This window comes from Mesoplodon densirostris, chromosome 1, assembly GCF_025265405.1.
Source record: "Mesoplodon densirostris isolate mMesDen1 chromosome 1, mMesDen1 primary haplotype, whole genome shotgun sequence".
Taxonomy (NCBI): domain Eukaryota; kingdom Metazoa; phylum Chordata; class Mammalia; order Artiodactyla; family Ziphiidae; genus Mesoplodon; species Mesoplodon densirostris.
This window is the reverse complement of record NC_082661.1, coordinates 84,592,213-84,607,437: the sequence shown is the minus strand read 5'-3', so window position 1 is coordinate 84,607,437 and position 15,225 is coordinate 84,592,213. Positions and strand designations below refer to the sequence as shown.

The following is a 15,225-nucleotide window of genomic DNA, read 5'->3' as shown; positions in this document are numbered from 1 at the left end:
TATAACTTTATAACAGCTCTAGTAGTAGATATGTATTTTTTCTATTCATTTTTTACTTTTATATTATTACACAGTCATAATTTTTAATAACATAATAACTATTGAATGTTCATACTATAATTTACTTAATATTTAGATTAGTTTAATTTTTCCTGTTATAAATAATGACATCATGAAGATATAGATGCATGTTATTGACTAATATTTTGAATTTTCATGGGCAGTGCAGTTATTATTATATAATTGTCAGGTCAAGGGGTATGACATGCCAGCCAAATAAATATTGTTGTTTAATTAATAAGAATTACTTAAAAATATCATTTCATCTGAGTAAATCTCTGTTAGTTTGAGAACTGTATCCTGTTGTCACAGACTTAGAAAGATTCAAAAATACTATTATTTACTATTTTTATATTTTTCCTTATTAATTAAAACAATTGAGTGACTAATTTTTTTCCATATTTTATTTATTTTGTTTCACAAATACATTCAGTTTTTCTTGCATATACAGAGTATCAGAACTTAATGGTTTTAAAAATGTTCTCAATATTTGTTAAAAGTTCTAAATGACTGTGTTAGAAGGTAGAATAGGCATGTGCTACATTTACATTTTAGTTTATGGAGGAGTTTCTGAAAGAGAATACTCTTTTGGAATGAGAAAGAGGGTAAACTCTGGGTTTCTTCATACAAATGAAATCCTAAAGTAAAATGACCTCCTGCTGTCTGTTATATAGTTGATATGGACAGATGGTAATCACATTGATGCATTTTGTGGAAACATGGTATAAGTTGAAAGTGATAGCAATATGGGATTTGGGATAATTACTTTTCTATCTAAGACTTGATTAGTTAGCACAATAGAAGTCTTAGAATGACTCATTCAAAGTTACATTGTTTTAATTTATTGAAATGTTTACCTTGTTAAATAAATTTAATAAATAAGTGCATGGTAAAACAATTAGGAAAATTCATGGGGAAACAATTAGGAAAATTCATCTTTCAAACAGAAAGATCTCTTCATATTCTTAGTACAGAAATAATAAAAACATTCAGTGGTGGAAGTGACTGACATAAAATTTATGAGTAGGGCCTCCCTGGTGGCGCAAGTGGTTGAGAGTCCGCCTGCCGATGCAGGGGATATGGGTTCGTGCCCCGGTCTGGGAGGATCCCATATGCCGCGGAGCGGCTGGGCCCGTGAGCCATGGCCGCTGAGCCTGCGCGTCCGGAGCCTGCGCGTCCGGAGCCTGTGCTCCGCAACGGGGGAGGCCACAACAGTGAGAGGCCCGCATACCGAAAAAAAAAAAAAAAAAAAAAAATTTATGAGTAAGAGTTTAATTATATAGACCGAGAACTGAAAGACACTTCAAATATCTTTTAGCCCAGGAATTTCTGGAGGTTTGTTTGTATTCTACAGAACAAAAGAAAACAAAATTGAGGGGAGGTTGAATGAAGGTAGAGACTGACTTAGTTACCAATTTTTAATTTTGCAGGTCTTTCCTATTTCTATTAATACATTTAGGATTTTTTGTAGTGCAGTGTTACAAATAAAGTCAATTGAAACACAGACATATTTATAAAAATCTTAAAAATCAGATTTATGTAACCTTATGAAAAGCTAAGAACATTGTCATTAATCTGATTTTGGTGGGCTGAAATCCATGTTTCATCATGGTTTGGAAATGGTGCTTGAGAAATCACTGAACTAATACACACTTTATATTTTGGAAGAGAGGATACCAAAGAGGCCTAGAGAAGCTAATGAAATCAAATGAGCTTTGATGGCTCTTCAGAGGCTGATTTAAGACACATGTTCTTACTTTCTGGTCCACTGTGTTATTTCCATGGTCAGGAATTTGAGGTTTATCTCTGTCTGCATTCTCTGTGGTTGGTGGGTTAAATTGTAGACAAAACACAAGAATGGTTGGGAAAAAAGGATTAATTATCCACTAGTTAACCAAACATTGTTGGTTAACTAGTGGATTAGTTAACCAACATTGTTAAGATGATCAAAATATGTGATGGAGCAGAACACTGCTCTGAGAACTGAGTTCTCAAGATAGGAGAAAGAACAAATATTTACCCTCTGAAGTCATGCTGTTTAATTAGGTTGTTTGTTTTATGTTTTATGGTTCCTTGAAACAAGAGACAAAAGTTCTATGCACAGTGTTTATTTTATTGCCACAGATATGGCAAACAAGCCTCTGCAAACCACTTTGAAGAAAGCACAGGGCCCATATGGTTGGATGATGTCAGCTGCTCAGGAAAGGAAACCAGTTTCCTTCAGTGTTCTCGGAGACCCTGGGGAAGGCATGACTGCAGCCATCGGGAAGATGTTGCTATCTCCTGCTACCCTGGCAGGGATGGACACAGACTGTCTCTGGGTGAGGTCCTGCCACAGCTCTTGAGTATCCGTATTTCAGTAGCCACTACACCTCTATCCACTGGTCTGGAATGTGAAGCATTTCTCATCTTTGGCTTTTTTTTTTTTGTCTGTTTCCCCAAATGCTCTAATTTTTACTAATTTGCATTCAGAGAAAAATAGTCTTTTGAGTCTTTCCGCCAATGTTATAAATTTCTACTCCTAATTTTTCTTTACCTGTAAGCCTAAATTTCTCATGTATCTGAAAGATGGATTAAAGAAGCCACGATGTCCATTCCCCAAATGATTAGTCACCTATTCTGCTTCTCATTTACCTTGAATTCTAATGAACTATTTGAGAAAGGATTAAAAATAAATCAGAACAAAACAATAGCTCTCTTTCCCACCCTCCATGATTCATTTCTTCTTTAGTCCTGAGGCCTTGTCAATCATTGGTTACCAACCAGCCTTTGCTCTGTCCTAATCTAGATCTTTCAAGTTTCTCACTGGGCTCCTAGGTGGATTCATTGGAGTAAGTAGCCCACCTATCTTTCTAAGATACCCTGTTACTAAAAATCCATTAGTGTCCTTTATTACTCCCTAGTTCCAAATTTCTTCAGACTTATGGTCGGATAAAAGGTACCTAGCTCATCTAACAGTTTTAAATATTTGTAGATGAAGGTCCTTTTGTGAGCAGAGAGCAAATAACTATATATCCTTGACAGACTTAATATCCAACAAGGAGGGCAGAATAAATATGAATGAAAAATATAGAGGGACATATTCAAAAGACATGCCAGGACTCTACCATAGCTCTATTTGTATCTATACATGTTATTTTTTGGTGAATAGATGTTAAAATAACCACAGGTGGTTCTTAAGTTTCACCTCAGGCTTGAATCAGCCCTTTTTGTATCCTCCTGTTTTGAGACTGTGAAGCTGGAATCTTCACATTATAAAATAATGGAACGTGTTGAATCCCACAGTATTAACTGTTTTGTATACTTAAGTTTGTCAAAGTACGTGGTTGATTCCTCATTGTACTCTATCTTGTGAGATCATAGTGACTCACTGCACTAATCTAGCATTACACCAGGTAGAAATACAGCCTTTTACCCCATACCTTATGGGTCATATTTTCAATTTTGTTTCTTTCTTTTTTTTTTTTTTTCGGTACGTGGGCCTCTCACTGTTGTGGCCTCTCCCGTTGCGGAGCACAGTCTCCGGACGCGCAGGCTCAGCGGCCATGGCTCACGGGGCTCAGCCGCTCCGCGGCATGTGGGATCCTCCCAGACCAGGGCACGAACCCACGTCCCCTGCATCGGCAGGCAGACTCTCAACCACTGCACCACCAGGGAAGCCCAATTTTGTTTCTTTTTGTTTGTTCTCTTCCCTTGCTCCTTTCTTCTTATAAAGGATTTATGATCCTCCCAGGATTATGTGATGATTCCATGTGGTTGGGGGAGTTAGAGCCTATTTGCTAGAACTGGATCCTCTTAGCCCCAGAGAGCGGGTATTTGGATCATGGAGTGATATGTTCAGGCACATTCCATCAGTGTTCCAGGTAATGAAATATTAGAAATACAAAATACTATAATCTGAGTTCTCTGAAGACCTGTGTGGTTAAATATACACATAGAGTTAGGACATCTAATCCTTTCAGTTCCCCTAAAAATCTTTAATCCGAGGGTGATAATTATTAATAAAATATGGGATCATTATTATGAATTCTTTGGTCCTAATTTTGGTAATATATCTACTAACCACTCATTTGTCCAAAGGATATTATATCTGAGCCAAATTATCCTTTTGGAATAGAATCAGATTACCATTTATTCATCCAAAGAGATCATTACTTTCCCAGTTATCAAAAAGGACTGCATAATGAAAAGAGAAGGAGATCATAGAATAGTGGTATAAACAACAGCATTTTAAAAACAATTGAGATTTTTTACTTCCTTAGCACTGTGATAAGAGCTGTTAGACTATTACAGTTTTCAACTATTTGAAGGGTAACTTGTGGATCTTAACTTTAAATGTGAATGAAAACTTTCCTCAAAATTAGTAGTAGTTCAATAGACACTTTCTAATTTTGGGTGTGTGGTAGATGGAATGCTCAAAAGCAATATTCTAGGTCAGTAAAAGTAATTTTAGTAAGAATGCAGTTAATGCCTATGTGAATTGGGAGAAATTTGTGGGATGGTCAATATGTAGATTTCTCATTTAATACTGCTTTAATTCTAAAGTTTAGAGTATTAAATCTTAGCAGAGATTTCTTTCACAGTGAGAGTGTCTCTTACTCAAAGTTTGACTTTTAATTTACATTTCTGCTAGATTTTATCTTTTTTTCTAGGAAAAATATTATTTTCTTAAGATAATGTATTAAATCAGTGTTACAGGAAAATTGAAATAAAGAAAACTCTACTGTAATCAGAGTTTGAGATATATAATTAAAGATGCTGTATACCCACAGGACTGTTTAGTTTTCCCAAGCATTTTATATTTATTTAAGATTTTAGAAATAAAACATGTATATTATTATTGCCATAACAGATAGAACTTAAGCGGTAGGGTGGTATTGATAGAATGGCTTTGTCATTCAGTTTCCCTTCAGGCATTGAAAATCCAATAATTTTATAAAATGGATGGCTAAAATTAGGTTCATAATACTGTATTATTATTTTTACAAAGTACACAACTTAGGCTTTAAAAACACTTTATCATTTTTATTTTTATGGTATGTGAAAAGCTGCCCATAAAACAACTAGGGTGGAATGTGGAGGTCTAACTCCATGTACATATGATTTCTTAATTTTGCACCAAAGATCTAAAAAATGTAAAAATTGAAAAATTTAAGAATTTCATCTGTTTAAATTCTTTTATTGAGGATCACATTTTTGCCTTGCTCCTCTTGCAGAGAATCCCCAAATTTCAGATACAATAATAAGAAATGTTAAGTTTCAAATACACTGTGTTTTGTGACACACCTAAAACACCAAGATTTTCAGCTAATGTAAGCAGTGCATAGAGTAGGCACTCCACAAACATTTGATGATTTTGACTTTGCTATGTTGATTCTACTGTGATACCTGTTCCACGAAGTATGATCAGACACGGAAATTAGAGAGCCAGCAACTCTGGGGGCAACAGAGAAGAATCAGAGGAATCAAAGTAGGATGTGTCCCTCTTGCCAACAGTATTTTCCTTCAGTTAACAAATGTTGTCTAGTGATTCCATATGTTGGTTTAAACACATATAGAATGATACTCTGTTCATTAGCTGCTTACTTCACCTCCTTGGTTCTGCTAATTTCACCGTGTTTGATGGTATTCCCTAACTCCTTATCAGTCAATCTTAAGGACTCCGAAGCTGGAGACACTTCTAGTAACTAGGTAATCTAAAGTATATATATTACTGTAATCAAGTATCACATACTGGGTGGCTTAAACAACAGATATTTATTGTCTCACACTTCTGGAATCTAGAAGTCCAAAACTGAGGTTGTCCACAGAGGTTGGTTCCTTCTGAGGGCCGAGAGGGAAAGATCTGTTCGAGACCTCTCTCCTTGGCTTACAGGTGGCCATTTTCTCCTATGTCTCTTCACTCTGTCTTCCTTCTGTATATTTCTGTGCACAAATTGGATTAGAGCCCCCTCTAATGACTTCACAATTCAACCCCTGGCAGTATGCAAGCCATAGTGAGGGCTTTTGATAAAACAAAACCGTATTTATTGGTGTTGATAGAGATGTGGGAAAGACTCTATAAACCACTTTATAATTTAGATAAATCCCAATTTGCTAGAGGTCAGTTTCTCAACTTTTACATCTTAATAATTTTTATGATTTAAGCCCTTCCTTTGGAATCCATAGTAAATAGGAGGGCTGAGATAGAAATTGTCCTTGTGCTTGCCTTTTTTTTTTTCTTCCATCATTCAAGTTACTCATGCATTTACGGGTATATCTAAAAATCCTTCCTAAAAATCCTAGCTTTGGAGTATAAATTTCTAGGTTCATGGATAAGTGAGTAGATGTAGAACAAAAACAACTCCAAGTTAATGTCTTTTACTAACTAGAAGTTAGTGGTAATAAAACAATCCACGATTTTACGGTGATATATATTCATTTATTCAAGAAACAGCTATTATGTGTACTCTATACACTATAATGCCAGGCACCGCTCCAAGTGCTGGGAATACAAAGTTAGACAGGATCAGCACTCTGACTTCAAGGCTACAGAAGATATTGCAAAAGTAGATACAGTTTTTTTTTTTAAACTGGTATCTCTCCTCTCTCTCTCTCTCTCTCTCTCTCTCTCTCTCTCTCTCTCATTGCCCAGCTGATTTTTAGCTCCTTTTACAAACAAATAGTACTTTATAAAGTCTCTCATGCTTTAGTATCAGTTTGCTTGTTTTGGCTTTTCTAATACTTTTGAATCATGACTTAGGTTTTCCAATCAGACTGATGGATGGAGAAAATAAGAAAGAAGGACGAGTGGAGGTTTTTATCAATGGCCAGTGGGGAACAATTTGTGATGATGGGTGGACTGATAAGGATGCAACTGTGATCTGTCGACAGCTTGGCTACAAGTAAGGAAAACCTAACTCTATTTGGGATGTTCATCTGATGAAAATTTCTGATTTTTTATCCTTGTTCTTGCCTAAAATTAACTTCTGTGATTCAATTGAAAATACTGGCAGCATGCTTATTTGATTCAGAATTATAAAGAAATACGAGGTAGAGTCTCTTTAAATTTTTCTATTTTCTCACAAGAAATATACATTATGTTACTTAAGAAATGTAGCTTTTATCTAGTAACAAATAGTCTAATAACTCTTGGCTATTCATTCTACTGCTTTTGTCAGCCAAAGGTGTTAACCTTTTCTCTGTGATTTATGTTGTAACACAGTAGCCTTATAAGGGATTCTACTGTTACTGAAATTACAGTTGGTTCTTGCTGTTTGAAGTAGTTACATTCTGTAAAGTCACTGTGAACATCGAGTTAGAAAATACTGAGCCATTGCTTCTAGACCTGAGGTTGAACCAAGCCATGTTCTGCCTTGTTTTAGCTCTCGTGCTTGCAAACAATTGCCCTTTTTGCAGTCTCCTAGTGCTTTTTTTTTTTTTTTCCATTTCTGTACCTTTTTGTTGATGATTTCCCTATTTAAAATGTTCCCCAAGAATTTTGCTGAAGTGCTGTCTAACATTCTTAAATGAAGGAATGCTGTGATATGCCTTACAGAGAAAATAAGTGTGTTAAATGGGCTTCATTCAGGCATGAGTTATAGCATGAAAAATGTGGCACTAAATGAGGTGAGAAAAGACACTTATTTCCAGTTTGACAGCTGAACTAGAAAGGCAGTTTATCTCCTTGTGAGACCTCAGCTGGGCAACTCAAATTTTTTGAGACTTTACGCATGTCTGCAAATGACTGTGAAAGGGCTGATTGATTTTGGAGTTGCAAATATATGGAACATGTTACAGTTTAGAGGGTCATGAAATTTAAGCTAATATACATAATTTGCCTCATTTATATTGGATTACTAATAGTGGTTTGGATTTTAAAATATATCCTTAATTACATATCTATGTGTATCTTAAATATTGATCAATTTAACTGGCTATTCCTGTGCAGAATACATTTTTCTTTTTAAAATTATTTCTACTTTGATAAAAGTTCAAATGCATTTTTTTTCCCTAAAGTTTTAAGTCAGAATTTGTTTTTGGTTACTCAGATACTACTTCAATTTACGGTTCAGTTTTGGACCTAGTTGCAATTCCAGTTGTCCTATGATCAGTGGGTCCATTATTTGTAATATAGATTTTCAGTATTCAAAATTGGTGGTATGTGACATATTTTCAGCTTTCAAAATATGGAGTAGTAGAGGAAGGGAGGAAGCATCTACATTAGATGCCTAGATGAATTCAGTCAACAATTTAAGTTTCCTTTGCTCACTACACTTCTAACATTTCGTTCTCCATTTGAAAAAAAAATGTATATATATACACACATATATACATTATTGTTCTTACATTACATGCCCAGTGAGTTTCCTTACCTAAAGTCAGCCATTAATGTATATACTGCTTGAGACTGGTATTTTGGCTTACTTTTATTTTTTTGGTAGAGGTGATCCAAGAACCTAGTGTTACCTTTGGAAATATGAAGGAAAGTATGAAAGAAAAGGTCAAATTTGATCCTTGAATTGTGTGTCTAAGTCATGTTTAAGGAGAAAAAAATTTGTAAGAATATTCATCAATGCATTTTCACTTTGATTTCTTTCTAAATTTTTCATTGCTTTTTATTTATCATTAAGTCCATTTTACGTTCAATTCAAATGGTGAATTTAGGTAAGAACAATCTAGATTAAGTGAACAAAGTTTGTAGCAATTTTCAATACTATTTCTGTAACAATTATCAAGAAAAGCATTAAAGGAAGATCATACTTTATAATTGTTTTTAAAATAAAGCCTCTTAACACATAATTCAGTAATTTAATGTAACTATGACAAATTGGATAGACATCTTCTAGTGCACAAGCTACAATTTGCCATCAAATAGTATATAAAAGAAAATCATTTTGATATTTGATCAATCTAAATATACTTGAACGATTTATAATTTTCCACCAAGGGGAGATGGAATTTTATATAAGAACATATATATATAATTGTAAATAGGTATGTGATTAGAACAGGGTTTTTTTCCCCATGTTACTTCGAATTAATAAAAGTCTTTAATAAAGCAATTTATTTGTAGAAATCAATCCAGAAAACTTTAAAATTATCAAAAGGCTTGAGTTTTATTAATAAGAATTCCAGAGAACTGTCCCCCAGCCAGCTATATCACACTTGAGGATTAGTCCTTGGAAACACTGAGAATCAAAATAGCATTAGAAAGCTTCTTCATAATGGGAGAAACAGAAATGAAGTAATAAAAACCAGGAACATGAATGGTAACTAACATAGATATGCTTAGAGTGAACAGAAAGTAAAAGGCACTCTTTAATGATGTATTACCTAATGTCTGACAAAGTCTAGCATATGAGCACGTTGTTTTTAGAGGGTTGAGAGAGAATGTATTGCTATCAGTTAGTCTCGTTAAGAAAGACTAAATAGCCATGATGGAAATTCCATTCTATCTGAACTTTGTGTGAATCCATTAGCATATATTTCAATATGACATTGGTTTTTTTTGTTTGTTTGTTTGTTTTTTTGCGGTACGCGGGCCTCTCACTGTTGTGGCCTCTCCCGTTGCGGAGCTCCAGGCGCGCAGGCTCAGCAGCCATGGCTCACGGCCCCAGCCGCTCCGCGGCATGTGGGATCTTCCCGGACCGGGGCACGGACCCATGTCCCCTGCATCGGCAGGCGGACTCTCAACCACTGCGCCACCAGGGAAGCCCCTGACATTGTTTCTGAACTGTGTATTTATTAGAGTAGTATCCCTTAAAAGAATTTAAAAAATGATGTACCCCTATTGTCTTAGTAGAGACCTAAAGTTAAGTATATCTAATTTTTATCTTACATTTAAATAGCTGCAAAGGATTTAATTTCTGGCATATTTGTATATGACATTTAAAAATAGAACAGTTACTTCACTCTTAATTATATCCAATAAAATATAAATATAGTGCTTTAATACTCTGTCATTCATTTAAAAAATACATGAGCAAGCTCTTTTTTGACCTTCACAAATTTTACATAGTTCCTTTTTCTCCTGAAATTGTGGTTTAAAATTTCTTTCCCCACAGAATCCTAATGTCCTATGTCTTTAAAAATGTGTGTGTGTGTGTGTGTGTACACACACATGGAGAGAGCGAGAAAGAGAGAAATTAAATTCTTCTAACAAGTTCCTCTCAGGATTTTATGATTTCTAGTATACAACTAATTAAAAACAACAACAACAAAAAGTAAAATTTGATAAATAAGTATTAAACATAGGAAAGAAAAGTTGACCAAAGCTTCCATTTCCTAGACTGATGGGCTGGGTTTTTGGTCCTTGGATAAAATTTATTTTGAATTGTTCTTTTGGCCACTTTAGAGTCTTTTAAATCTTGGAGCAATGCACTGTGATTGGATTTGGGATGAGTGAAAGATATGCCTTTGTTTTGTGCAGTGGGAAAAGGGAAATTTTAAAAGAGAAGTTGACCTTGACTTTAGTAAGACCAGTTTTAGGAGAGAATACACGTGGGTTTTGATGATCTGCATATCAGTTCCCATAAAGTCCTTATGTCCCTTGGAAAGTCATCACCTACTCCCAGGAGCACTTGATACTCAGTTTAAAGACTAATGTATTAGAGCCTATTGTCTCATTGGAATTCTTAGCTATGAATTACTGCATGCTTATAGTCCAGTGAGAAGTCTCTATAGGTAACACAGTCCTTAATTATTTTTTTAAAAGTCAAAAAAAATTTCTTAGATTTCACTATATCATTGAAAATGTCTTTAATTATGTACTTTCATTAGTTAAAATGTTCTCTAATTCTACTTGTTGATATATCTAAAATGGTGCATTCTCTTTAGTTTGTGCATCGATTGGTAAATTGCTAAGGAATCATCCTTTTGTTTTATTTAATGAGTCTAATTTTATTTTCTACATGTTTACTTCCACCTGTCATCTACTTTTTTTTTTTTTTTTTTTTTGCGTTACGCGGGCCTCTCACTGTTGTGGCCTCTCCCGTTGCAGAGCTCAGGCTCCAGACGCGCAGGCTCAGCGGCCATGGCTCATGGGCCCAACCGCTCCGCGGCATGTGGGATCCTCCCAGACTGGGGCACGAACCCGCGTCCCCTGCATCGGCAGGCGGACTCTCAACCACTGCGCCACCAGGGAGGCCCTGTCATCTACTTTTATGCTATTTATCATGCTTTATTGTCTGTTCTTGTGTAATCTTCGGTTTTTTTATTTGCAAGCAATCCAAGTTTCTTTCTTTCCTTTCTCTAGTTGTCTGGAATTTCAGCATTCTTGTTGTTTTACTAGAAATTTGAAAAAATTTTTAGCAAACATACTGGCATATTTTCTTACCAATTTCAAAAATTATTTGTAACTTCCCCTTCCTGAAAAACATCAAGAGATTTAGCATACTGTTATTTACCTTCTACCTCTACTCATCTTCACACCCAAAACTGATGGGAATCATCTGGGATATTAGTTTCAGGATGCTATTAGTTTTTAATTTTCTTCAAAGTATACCTATTTGAATTTTAAGTTGCTCTACATTACGCATGCACTTATTAGCAATTATTTCCATTTTTTAAAAAGATTAATAACATAATTCCTGACAATTCTGATTAAGAAGAAGGAGAGAATACAAGTAAACATCAGAGAAAAGAAAAGGAATATAAGCACAGATACACAGAGGGTTAAAAATTGTAGAATACTATGAACTACTTTTAGCTAATGAATTTGCAAATCTAGATGAAATGAACCATTATCTAGGAAACTGTACATTTTCAACAAAAATATAATTATCAAAATTGATACAAAAGATAGAAAGCCCAATTTTTTTTTAAATTGAAGTGTAGTTGATTTACAATGTTGTGTAAATCTCTGCTGTGCAGTGACTCAGTGATACACATAGAGACATTCTTTTCTTTTACATTCTTTTCCATTATGGTTTTTCCCAGGAGATTGTATATAGTTCCCTGTGCTATACAGTAGGACCTTGTTGTTTATCCATCATATGTATAATAGCTTACATATGCTAAGCATAAACTCCCAGTCCCTTCCTCCCTCCCCCCCACCTTGGGAAACACAAGTCTGTTCCCTTTGCCTGTGACTCTGTTTCTGTTTTGTAGATAGGTTCATTTGTGCCATATTTTAGATTCCACATAGAACTGATATCATATGATATTTGTCTTTCTCTTTCTGACATACTTCACTTAGTATGATAACCTCTAGTTGCATCCATGTTGCTGCAAATGGCATTATTTCATTCTTTTTATGGCTGAGTAGTATTCCACTGTATATATGTACCAATCTTCTTTATCCATTCATATGTTGATGGACATTTAGGTTGTTTCCATGTATTGGCTATTGTGAACAGTGCTGCTATGAACATAGGGGTGCATGTATCTCTCTGAATTATCATTTTTAATGATTATTATCTGGGTATATGCCCAGGAGTGAGATTGCTGGATCATGTGGTAATTCTATTTTTAGTTTTCTGAGGAACCTCCATACTGTTTTCCACAGCGGCTGTACCAACTTACATTCCCACCAACAGTGTAGGAGGGTTCCCTTTTCTCCACACCCTCTCCAGCATTTGTTATTTGTAGACTTTTTAATGATGGTCATTCTGACCAGTGTGAGGTGGTACCTCATTGTAGTTTTGATTTGCATTTCTCTAATAATTAGTGATGTTGAGCATCTAGAAAACCCAAATAAATTAATGATGACAGAAGAAGTGACTCTGACTTTTTGACCAAGAGTTTTAACCAATCTTTAAGACACAGATGACTCCTGAGTTATATGTTATTGTAGAGCAAAAAAAAAAAAAAAGATGAAAATCTTTCCACTCATTTTATGAGGCTAATATAACTTGATTTCAAGACTAAACAAGATAAATACACATACACAAAAGAAAACTCATAAATCTACATTAAATATTCTAAACAAAACATTAGCAAATTTAATTCGGTAGTGTATTAAAAGAACAATATCCCACAAAGAGAGTCTATTGTAAGAATATGAGAGTGGTTCAACTGAGGCATTCAATCAGTGTATTTTAGTTTGTTGTCTATAAGTGAAAACAACTATGATCATCTTAATAATGTTGAGAAGTTACGTGATAAAAATCAACACTCCTTCCTCATATACCTTAGGAAGCTGAGGATGAAATAAAACTACCTTAACTTTATATCACAAACAAGCATGAAATAGGAACAAATAAGGGTGCCTGCTATTTCTGCAATGACTAAATATTGTCTGGAGTTTCCACTCATCATTAAGAATTGTATTGGTATTGAAAAAAAAGTCAGAATTGTTATATGAATAATATGATGTCCACCTGTAAAATCCAAGAGAATCAACTGGAAAGACACTAGAACTAGTGTTTATTAATGTAACAGTATGAAGTATAAATATTTTTAGAAAGCAATAGTGTTCCTATATGCTAGATTGAAAATTTTTAAAAATCTCATTTATAGAAAGTACAAAACTGAAAAAAAAATCAAGGAATAAACTTCACAAGAATTGAGGTCTGTGTGAAAAAAAAATAAACCTCTACAAAAGCTAGAAGACTTCATAAATGATACTCTACAACCCTGAATGGGAAGACAAAATAGAAATTAATCTATACATTAAATCCTCATAAAAATCTTTTGTTTTTCTTGGTGTGCGTGTTGGTTGAGGAGGGGGACTTCCAAATTTATCTGAAATAAAATCCATGGGATATTGGCACAGGAATAGGCAAAGAGGTCAGTGATACCAACTACGGCAGTGGTTAACAGCCTTGGTTGTGCATTGAAATAACTTTGGGACTTAAAAAATATTACCCCTGCCTCACCCCACTCCCATTTTACTTGATGTCTTAATTCTACTTTAATTGACATCAGGTGGGGTTCAGGTGGTGCTATATTTTAAAAGCACCCAAAGGTAATTCTAATGTGTAGCCAATTATTGAACTATAAAGACCAAGAAATGGCTTGTGTACTTATAAGCATGATAAATAAGTAAATAAAAAAGCCCTTTAAATCAGCAGGCAGAGTTGTTGGGACAGTTACTTTAGCGACAGAACTAAAACTAGATCCCTTACTAATACTAAACAGAAATAAATTCCAGACACATCAGAACTGTGATATACAAAGTAAAACAGAAAAATACCTTTTCTTTAAATGGTTATATACATATTTTAAATGCATAACTTGCTTCCCAAAGATTTGTTCTGTATTCAGCAACATATATCCAGAATCTTAAAAAAAGTTTATACCTGTTGAATAAAAATTTCACTTCTGGGAAGAAATCTAAGCTGCCCACAAAGATTTATGTATAAGAATGTATATAATTATAAAAAAGTCTAAAATTCTTAAAATAAATGTGCAGCAATAGGGAAATGAATTCTGTTTTTTTCTACACTAAAGTCTGATGCAGAACCACCTGTATAAGACTCACCCACTTAGTTTGAGATCCACTAATCTGTACAATGAATTTTTTTTAACCATTAAAAATTGTAGTTAGGGGCTTCCCTGGTGGCGCAGTGGTTGAGAATCTTCCTGCCAATGCAGGGGACATGGGTTCGAGCCCTGGTCTGGGAAGATCCCACATGCTGCGGAGCAACTAGGCCCGTGAGCCACAACTACTGAGCCTGCGCGTTTGGAGCCTGTGCTCCGCAACAAGAGAGGCTGCAATAGTGAGAGCCCTGCGCACCGCGATGAAGAGTGGCCCCCGCTTGCCACAACTGGAGGAAGCCCTCGCACAGAAACGAAGACCCACACAGCCAAAATAAATAAATATTTAAAAAAAATTGTAGTTAGTATGCAATATTTTCCCCATAAATGTGTACCAAATGCTAGCAGAGTGTTGTTGGGATTTTTTATACTTTTATTTTGCAAACTTGATACAATGAGCATTTATTACTTATACAACTATTAAAAGTTTTGTATGTTAAAAAAGAGTAACTTTTTTTCACCAACACTCTTTATTGTCCATCTCTTTGACAATGGCCATCCTAGTAGGTGTGAGTCGTGTCTCACTGTGGTTTTGATTTGCATTTCCCTGATAATCAGTGACACTGAGCATCTTTTCATGTGCTTGTTGGACATGAGCATATCTTCTTTGAAGAAATGTCGATTCAGATTCAAAAAAGAGTAACTTTAGAGTTACCTGTTTGATCTTCCATGACTGTAAGCATTTCTAATGGGTTAAATCTTATT

General features: G+C 34.9%; 1 protein-coding gene across 1 annotated transcript in view; it reads left to right on the top strand.

Moving 5' to 3' along the window:
• PRSS12 (serine protease 12) overlaps nucleotides 1–15,225 on the top strand; it is a 70,733-nt gene that overhangs the window by 37,051 nt on the left and 18,457 nt on the right. Inside the window, exons 7-8 of the mRNA XM_060088763.1 lie at nucleotides 2,185–2,381; nucleotides 6,803–6,944. Of these exons, the coding sequence (XP_059944746.1) occupies nucleotides 2,185–2,381; nucleotides 6,803–6,944 (339 nt within the window). The remainder of the gene's footprint in view (nucleotides 1–2,184; nucleotides 2,382–6,802; nucleotides 6,945–15,225) is intronic.